Source organism: Pezoporus occidentalis, unplaced genomic scaffold, assembly GCF_034315485.1.
Source record: "Pezoporus occidentalis ecotype Australia unplaced genomic scaffold, CSIRO_AGI_Poc_V1 ctg79, whole genome shotgun sequence".
NCBI classification, from domain to species: Eukaryota; Metazoa; Chordata; class Aves; order Psittaciformes; family Psittacidae; genus Pezoporus; species Pezoporus occidentalis.
This window is the reverse complement of record NW_026916147.1, coordinates 2,401,353-2,411,344: the sequence shown is the minus strand read 5'-3', so window position 1 is coordinate 2,411,344 and position 9,992 is coordinate 2,401,353. Positions and strand designations below refer to the sequence as shown.

Below are 9,992 nucleotides of genomic sequence, written 5' to 3'. Positions count from 1 at the left end.
AAGAGGCATTAGTAAGGTGTGCCCTGGATGGACCACAGAAATTTTCACCCTAGAACAGTCCCTGTTTATGGATCCAGAGGTTTTGGAACTCTTACACACCGAGTTTTACTGATTGTCTTGGGAACATATAGTCCTGGCCAACCCCGGGGTAAACGCAAAGAAAAAGCTGTGCATTTCATCATAAGATGTTTTTCCCTTCTGTGCTCCTGACTCCTCTGCCTTCTAGTTGATCAGACACACAACCTTCCTGAGAGCCCTGTGCGCTGTTACCAGGCAGCTGCAGCAGCGGGTTCCCAGGGCTTTTGCTTAGATGAGTCCAGCAAAGGAGTTCAGCTCAGTTCCAGGAAGGAAACAGTTAAAGAGCACAGTGTTCCCCAGTGCCCGGGAGGCAGCCTTTGTGTTTAACATTGGCAGAGGCTCGGTTTGGGCTGGAGGTTTGTTTTAATTGGGGGAGGGGGCAGAATAGAGGGGACGCGCTGACTTCTTCAGGCTGTCTCTTTCTTCTACTGATTTAGCGGAGGTGGAGATTCCCAATCCCACCCAGTCCGACGCAGGCAGGAGGATCTGGTAAGACTATCCCAGGAAAAGCCACTCGGAGGAAATTCTCAGCAGCAGCAGCAGCAGCGGCTGCGGCGGCAGCCACAGCATGAGCGGGAGCGGGAGCCGGCCGGCGGCGGCTGCGCGGCAGGGGTGAGTGCGGGGCTCCTGCCGGCGGGGCCGCGGCCCTTCTCGGGGAGAGCCCGGCCCGGAGCCGCGGGGCGCTCCCAGCCCTTCTCCACAACACTTCACGTAACCATTAGATGACGGTGGTGCACATCTGTGTGCCTGAGCGTGAGTGGGAGGACAAGAGACAGGGCAGCTTGGGATAGCTATTATTAAACAAAGTTAAATAGTTCCGTAGATCTTGTCAGACGCTCTGGGCAGGCTGCAGGGAGGTAGCACTCGTGTGCTCGTGCACGTTGGGATTGATCTGTGATAGCGGTACAAGAGGGGAATGGTTTCTTTTGTGGCAGAGGCAGAACCAGGAGGCGATGACCCCGAGAGCAAAGCGCGCTTACATCCGGAGAAATGTCTTGCCGGCGGTATTCCCCTCGGTGCTTTCGTGCCCTGGTTAAGTTTATTCGTTCCTGCTCTCGTCAGATGCTTTGGGGAAGATTAATCACTGTTAACCTTTTAGCTCGTCTTTAATACCTGGAGCAGTTTAACTTCCGATAGTACGGTCTCTTCTCGTGAACCTCGACATGGGAATTTTTCCGGCTCGATGCCCAGGGCGAGTTTTGACCAAAGAAGTTTTGCCCTCTGCTTCTGCAGGGGTGCTGGGGCACAGGCAGAGCTCATGCATGTGGCCTCCACCCGAACGCATCAACCTCACACCCCCCCCAGGTATTCAGATCACATGTGAAGAATACTAGACTGTCTTATTACAAAATGTATTACAGATTCTAGTCTGTTTCTTACAACCAGCAGCTTGCATTTTATGTTCTGTAACAATGCAAGTACTTCTAAAATATGCACAGAACAATGAAGGACTGTAAGGAATCCATAAGAAAATATCCTCAGAAAGTATTAGAAATTTTCTAGTTTTCTTCTTATGGAGAAGTTTCTTCCAGGAGAGGGAAGAGATGGTAACTGGTAATTTTGTTCCCAGCTTTGCATGCTGGTTGCATGATTGCTATGCTACCACCATGTTCATATGATATATGTATCAATTTTGTACAAGAAAATGTCGTTAAATAAGGAGGATACTAATACAACCTCTAAAACATAGGGCTGTGGGTTCTTTTCTTAGTTACATCACATTTACTTGGACAAGTATGAACTTGGAAAAGTCATTTAAGTCGTTAGAGATTCAGTTTTTCCATTTGTGAACTGAGAAACCATAGTCATAGTAAATAATAAAAATATTAATGTTTGCCTGAAAAGAGTTGCAGTCACATGTGCCTGTTGTTTCTGATATGATTTAGGAACCTGAAGTGAGAGCACTTAGATCATGCAAACTGTTGCTAACTGCCCTGAGATACCATTGTGACCAGCATTTTATAAACAGGGATTTGCTACTAAACTTAAAATCGAGTGCGCAGGAACTCACAGTTGGTCAGATTCTCATCCCAAATACACCAGTATGACAGACTGTAAGCGTGGGTCCCTGGTCTGTGAGGGAGAGCACTCTACGTGCCGGACAGGAACACTCAGGTTAACGCTCCATTTGCTGCTCTATGTAGGTATGCACACACTTCTACAGACCACACGCAACACGAGAGGGTAATAGTAGTAAATATTTATACTGTGGCTCCCTGCTGAAGTCCTATCAGTAAACTGTCTCCCACATTCTTTCTCTGGTAAATTTCTTGCTATAAACTCCAACTTAATAGCCCCGAAGGGAATGAAACAAGGATTCATTTATTTAAAAGGATCCTGCCAAATCCTTTATGTGAATCCCTAGAAATCAGAGTCATAAATACTTTACTTTCTACTCTTCTCCTGACACCATGGCAGCACTTGGTCTTGTTTTGCAGATACAAGCCATGTAAAATAATCTTTTAAATTAAATTGAGGCTTGAAGGAAATGGACTTGAGTGGCCTCTTCAGTTCCACTGGAGATGTGGTATCTGTATCCCTGTGGCAGGGAGCCAGTTGGTGGTGGTTACACACAGGCTTACTGGACAGAATGCTGTGATGCTTCCTTTCTTACCTGGAAAAGTCATGAGTTGTTGCTTAGAATACTAAACCAAATGGTTTTTATCTGTAAAAGAGCTTAAATGGTTATCATTAGCTTTGTGGTGGCTAGTACTGAATGTGAGTTGCAATGACATCCAGGAACCAAGCGATGCTTACAGTTTGAAGGGCTTTTTTCCTGGCCAGAGGTCTACCCTGAGACTATAAAAGTTTTCCTCCTAATATTTAGGGACTTTGGATCTGGTCTAGAATTTGATCTGAAATATACATATTTTCAGTCTTCATTTAAAATCCAGGTAATTATAAAGTCAGAGCAAAATAATACAGACCCTCGTTGTGGCAAATTATCAAAATGCTCAGAGAATTAACAAATTTACTACCTTTAATTATTAACACAGTACTGTTCCTTTATCAAAGGAAAAATAGTAACTTTTAATTTCAGGTAAAATATCATTCAGCAGTCTCCAAGGCCTCTCTTTGCTGGCACACTTTTCCTGCAAGACTGTTGTCCTGGGTTCAGCTTAAACCGCAACAACTGTATTTTAAGCCATAACTTTTATTCACCATTTTTCTCCCATTCATATACAAATTCTGTCTCAAATTAACAGGGTTTTGTGGGTTCTAATTTGTATAAACTGTCAATTCTGGAAATTTTTTGTGTGTGCCTTTAGTCAGACTGTTAATGTGGGTAGTCTACATTTCAGAGTAGCTCAGTGGTTATAAACATACATGCTGCAGACTGTATATCCAAATATGCTTCTTAAGTGAGAATCAGGGTGTGCTAGTCCGCCTGTTGTATTGATTCTGTGTTTTTTCTTCTTTTTTGTTTTTGTGTATTGATTCTCTCTGCAGGTGAAGAAGTACCTCACTGAAACACTGAATCCCTGCTGTCTCACTGAATTGCTTTTTTGGGACTTAAGAATGGAAGCCTTGTGTTTAAGAGTTTCTTTGCTGCTGCTGGTTCCAGGATTTGTCCTCGGTGACAGCTCTGACAGATATGCTGCCAATCGGAGTGACTTGGGACACCACCTTTCCACTTTCTCAGGCATCGAATCCAGCATACTCCTCACCACCAGACAGCCCCTGGTGTCCAACCAAACTGTCAAATGCTCCCAGCAGACAAAGATTGCTGAAACTTTTAAATACATAAACACGGTGGTATCTTGTGCTATTTTCATCGTTGGAATGGTTGGGAATGCAACTCTACTGAGGATCATTTACCAGAACAAGTGTATGAGGAATGGCCCGAATGCACTGATAGCCAGTCTGGCTCTAGGAGACCTTATCTATATTGTCATTGATATTCCTATCATTGTGTACAAGGTAGGATACAACATCAGTACATTCTGATTGCAGTTTTCTCACAAGTACACTGTCCTCTGTGGTTACTTCTTTGTCTAAGTAGTGCTCTTTTGTCAATGAATAGTCCACTTAAGGAAAAATACAACTCCTTTCTGTTTTGCAACAAAAACCTTGCTCTCAAGTCTCACCTTCCTTTTAAAGATAATGAAGCTCTTAGCTCTTAATCAAAGCTTGGCCTTGGGCATTTCACGGGAACTCTTCCTTTATTATAGCTACTATAGCTAGCAAAGGAATTTATGGGGGAAGACTTTTTATAAGCTGTTCTCCCCCTTGATGGACATACAGCATTGGACTAGTTGCTATTTTTGGAATATCCTATCCTTACTTTATGTTTTTACAGAAAATACTGTCTAATCTGCAGGCTTCATATTACAATTTTGCAGACAGAGATTATGTCAGAGCATTAAGGTTTTAATTTGATATTTATTACTAGCAGATGCTCAAAATCACTCCAGTTAGTAAAATCAATTATATCACAGAATATTTTTGAAATATTAAATTTCATCTGACTTTGTCAAAGTATAAAAAGGATCCTCAGCAATTCTTTAATCTGGTGTAAAGTTATCCTGTCCCGGTTTTGTTATTTTCCATTTTAATTAAACAAAGCCATAAAGCATTTCTGATGCAATATATGTTCATTTGCATGACTCCAGGACAGGCTTGAATAAACAGAACTGAGTCCTTTTTTAATATATCTCACTGAAGTTAATTTAGAAAGAAATTTGTGTGCTTCTATCTGTGATTGTGGATTGTATAGAGGTGCTTAGCTTATGGGATATTATAATTTTTCTTTGTCTTCTCCCTAAATCTTAAGGTGTTTCTGTTAGTAAATAAAACACTAAGTAATATAATGAAAAAGAACCATTCCTCATAATTTTGGCCCTCAAAGATTCTAGAGACTTAACTTTTATTTACATGGGTTTTAAACAAAATATTTTAATGCATAACTTTATCATAACTGCTGTTCCGTGGCTTCAAAATGGATATAAAGTAAAGAAATTATGATCTGAAAAATACTTATTTTGTATCCCTATGACTATTAGGATCGTAACTATTGATCTGCGTTATAATACAGGTATTGATAGGACAAGATTATAAAAAATTGAACTCATTAATGGATTAAAAATACATATATGTGCATACATTAAATTTGTACAGGGGCATGTTATCTGTTGTAAAATGCAGTATCTAGTTCTGATCTTCTAGTATAAATTACAAATAAGTATTTTAACTTTATCTGGTTATATGAATTTGAAACTAGGACAAAGACTGTTAATAATAATGCATGTGATTTAATATAAATCTTAGTTTCTACTTTTCAATATTCCACCTGGAAAATCAGTTTGTTGGTAAGATAGCAGGTATCTGTGGAGTATTTTGGATTAACAAATTGAGAAAGATTAGCCTCTGATGTGGGATTCACCTGTGTTCCATAGCTGTGTGGATGCCTAAGGTGGCATGAGATCAGGGTTCTGCATGTCTTCATTACTCTTGGCAAACTGGACTTGTAGTTGGACTGCATCTTCCATCATGCATTACAATTTCCTCCCTGGTAAATTACCCTGATGTCTTTATGGATAATTGCTAAGGCAGTGTTCTTAATTCTTGTAGTATTTCTGATAAGAAATTAAGGAAAAATGGCATGTGCTTTTTTCAGAGCTGAATTTGAGAACGAACAGGTATTTTTATTACACAGTTTTTCCTAGACTTTCAAAAGCTCAGCTGCTTCTTCATAAAGAGGAATGGAAATCTGGAATTAATATTGCCTTTTGGAATTGTCTTTTGACTGTGTTCTGAAGATTCTTTAGAAGTTTAGTTAAAAGTAGCAAAATTTTTTACATTCCCTTTATTACTTTGCAGTACATTTTTTCCGTTGTCAGTTCCCATTCGTAAGAAGATAGAATTAAAATCATATTTACAACCGTAATTCTATCTTTAGTAATCTTTTGAGTGATTTAACCTCCAATATAAATTTTTTTTTTGTATAAATATATAAATATTTTTGCTGCTAGTGTTCTGATACAGGGAAGCATTTATAAGGGAACTCTAGTACTTCTGATAAGAAATTCTATTATTATTGATAGTCCATTTTTCATATAAAGTATTTAGTAATGTGTCTGCTCACTTTAGGAGTTGATCTTAAAGTTCATTAAATGGCATTCCGGTTTGTATCACTAGAAATCCCAAAATCTGTGGCAGCATTTAGCTTCTCTTTTTGAGTGACATTATGAAGGGTGGCCACTCAAAATACCACAGTTTGAAAGCAGAAGTGATAGTCTTCTAAGGAAATAAATTAAAGTGATTTTATTTTTGTTTAAAAGCTTAAATTTTAAATTATTTTATACACTTCGTTCTGAACTTTAAAGATTCTTCTAGCTTTAGAATCGGCCTCATATGGAGCCATGTATTAGTAGTCTATATAAACAAATGGAGTGAAACACTGAATAGCTTATAGATCAGACCTCCATTTCAGTCTTCTCTGAAATCAGAATTAGAGTAAAAAGAATTCATCTGCATATTAAAATAACCAACGGTACTGTATTAAGATGACCACATTGTTTCAGAACAAAACGTGTAATACTATGTAATTATAATCCTGTATGAGAAATAGGTGTAATCACTTTTCTAAAATATAAGTAAAGAAATATAAAAGACAAGTAGGTAATGTTACTGATATTCAAATGCATTTTACAAATCCTTAGAAAGAAGCAGCTATAAGATTATAGCAATTGAAAATGTAAGGTCCCAGGAGAATTGAGCCCATCACTCTGTTATAAGAAGGATGTGATGCTGGGAAGGGAAAAAAAAAAAAAGAAATTTTGTAATTTATGTCTGCTGAAAATATGTTTGAAGGTGTTTGACATTTTTATTCTTTCTTCACGGTACAGTAGGCTCAAAAATTCCCCCCTTACTTCCTCCAATTACTGTAATTATATAGTGGATTCCCCTTAGCAATTTGTTAAATGGATTGAGATGTGAGTAATATTGTAATATTCACTAGCCTCCTCTGAAGATATTCTAGATGTAAGAAAGCCCCATAACACTTAATTACAGCTATTATATCCACATGTAGTACCAAATCAATATAAAAATTATTACAAATTGGGTTTTATAGAAAGGGTGAAAGTTATTAATCCACCCTTAATAAACAGAAGTAAGACAATTTCATTTTCAATCACATGTTTATTGCACTGGACGAAAATACTTTCCTCTTTACTCAAAACATATCCATCTCAGACATTCAAGATGTCAAAGCTTTAAGCCTTCAAATCAGTAAAAATGACTTCTTTGCCGTGAAAAGAAGAATGGGAAATAAAACTTCCATGGTTTATGCTGCTATAGAGGTAGGGTTAAGGCACTAAAGAAAGACAGGTTTCATACCTCCTGTTCTACTATCAGATGGTGTAACACATAGCTGAAAGCTGCTGCATCACCTGCATTACCCATCACTGTCACATGTATTTGTGGCTAATAAGCAAAGTTTGGATGCAATGCACAAAAATATCTTCAGAGGACTGCTGTATATAAAGAAACTGGGCAGTTTTCTAAGGCTAGACAGCAGCAGAATATCCATAGCACCTCTATTGCCTTAGCAGCACTAAAGCTCTGGAAAGCCCTTAGGGCTGCTGCTGTCACTTTCTAAAGTTTAGCAAAGCAGTAACAAGAACAACAGATGCTCTCTACAGAAAAAAGCTGTCCATAGCTCTTCTCTGAGCTCATGGAGCCAGAAACACGCTAAGCCAAGGCTCCCACCATTGGAATGTCAAAATTTGGTTTTAATTATGTTATTGGGAAGTCCTGAGCTTTAGGTTTTATGGAATTTAGAGAAGAATGTTTGAATGAGGTCTATTGAAAACTGACTTACACAGGATTGACAAATTACATTGCCTTGCATCTTAATATGCCTAAGTCCTTAAACAGTTAGTTTAGAAAAAAGTAGATGAAGCAAATTAGTCTGCTTTTCAACCTATTTCTTTAAATGTAAATAATCAACATTTTCCTTATTATTTTACTGGTGTGTAGTGAAAGACATCTAACCAGAAAAAAAGTGGTTAATCTCAAACAGCTCAAACAGCTAAAGAAGATAATGTTTTATTTAGTAAACTAAGCCTTTTTGTTAGTAAATTGATACTCACGTTTAGTTGCAACAGCATCTAAATCTGAGTAGGCCACCTAGAGTATTATGAGTCTAAACATAAAAGGTAGCTGGTAGTAAGCAAACATTTTCAGCCATATTATCTTCCATAAAGGAAGACTTAGCAGAGGCATTTCTAGTCATAGATGTTTTTCAACATCAGAGCTGATGTATAAGTGTTAGACTAATCCTTTTCTTTAAATCACAAATTCTGTGGCATATCTCATTACCTTTACTGACAGAATTTAATATTATACATAAGCAGGGACGATAATTAAACACATTGGGACTGATCCTGTAGGCTAATAGTGACATCCACAGTAGTTACAGTTTTGTGCCAAAGGAATATGAAGCCAAGCCCACATAAGGTTAGGTGTACTTGGAAAAGAAACACTGCTTTACAAACAAAATTTGTCGTATGTGCAGCGTATAGTTCTCAACAAAGTACCAATACCAGGAAATTCTGAGGCTACCAGCTTAACAACTGTGTTCTGGCTTTCACTGAATTCTTTCCAGTGGTTCCAAGAAGCAATGCAGTGATAGCCCAGTGTGATGCAGAAATCCATGTAACTTGCCTGGAATATGCCCTTACTTGGGTGTATGTGTTCATATAGTGATCAGACATGAAATAAATCTAGAGGTAGCATAAGAATTGATTGCTGAGTCTTGAAGACAGAAGTTACACAAAATGGAACAGAGAAGTCCATCAGGAATATGTTCTCTCCTTTACAGAATACAGCTTCCTAGCAGAAAGTGTTTAATGTACATACCAAGGTAGCAGTTAAGGAAGAGGTTTTGTATTCTTGGTCCTAGTTCAAGACCCATTCTGTTTATAACTAATGGCAGTACTTTGGGCGGGTGGAATGTATGTTCCTTTCAATGAACAGGCAGCTCCTCCCTCATCTTCAGTTTAACATCTCATGTCTGCCTTGCTGGTTCTGTGGATCTGTAATACTGTACAGTATTTAGAGACTCTATGTTTAACAGAATATTTTAGTATATTCACTCTCTTTATTTTTCAGTCAGCTAAACTCTACAGATAACAAGGGATTGTTTTGACTGGAAATACACAGGGTTTGCAGTTCTGCAGTAATTTGTTACCAATCCTGTCACTCTCTTTAGCAGCACACAAAAGACAACACAGCTGGAAGAATAATAAAAGCAATATTTTGCCCTGGGATTGAAAAAATTCCTTTCAACAAATCGCCATGCACATAAGCACACCTTGCAGCTCATTTTCCTGAAGAACAGCAGCACAGCTTGAGAAACGGTCTTACCTAAAAGGAGGGCAAGTTAGCCAACACCATGGAACAAAAAAAAAAAAAGAAACTAATCCTACTTTGTAAACAGCAAAAATGCCAAAGGGGGGAGATGTCTAGAGTTGTTAGGAATGCTTTACTACTAAGTAGATTTTTGTAATAAATATGTTTTAAGAAAAACGTAAAACTTAGGATTTATTTCTTTGCCAGTTAGTTGAGACAGAATGTTCTGCTTCAAAACCAGGGCACTTGTTCTCTTACTTTTCAGGATCTTTTGAAATATAATCTATTTTCTCTTGTGTGAGATCTATACATTCCCTTCCATAACTGCCTAAGCAGGGGAAAAAGACTGCAGGCATTCCGTGAAATGGCATGAAACCCTCTGCTACCTCCACCTTTACTCAGCTGGGCAAGATGAGCAAATTAGCAGAAAATGCTGTGGTAGTGCAATTCAGAGGAAAAAATGTCTTTGATGGTTCTCATGCATCCCCACATAACCTTTATTCCTTACAGAAAAAACCACCAAAGTCAGTCTTTTATCCACCCAGAGTGGAAAAAAG

The 9,992-nt window shown here is 38.4% G+C and overlaps 1 protein-coding gene across 1 annotated transcript in view; it reads left to right on the top strand.

The window, feature by feature from the left end:
* The first annotated feature begins 456 nt into the window (after window positions 1-456).
* Window positions 457-9,992, top strand: part of EDNRA (endothelin receptor type A) — a 33,656-nt gene continuing 24,120 nt past the window's right edge. Inside the window, exons 1-2 of the mRNA XM_062602850.1 lie at window positions 457-690; window positions 3,529-3,999. Coding sequence (XP_062458834.1) covers window positions 3,598-3,999 — 402 coding nt within the window. The 5' untranslated portion in view covers window positions 457-690; window positions 3,529-3,597. The remainder of the gene's footprint in view (window positions 691-3,528; window positions 4,000-9,992) is intronic.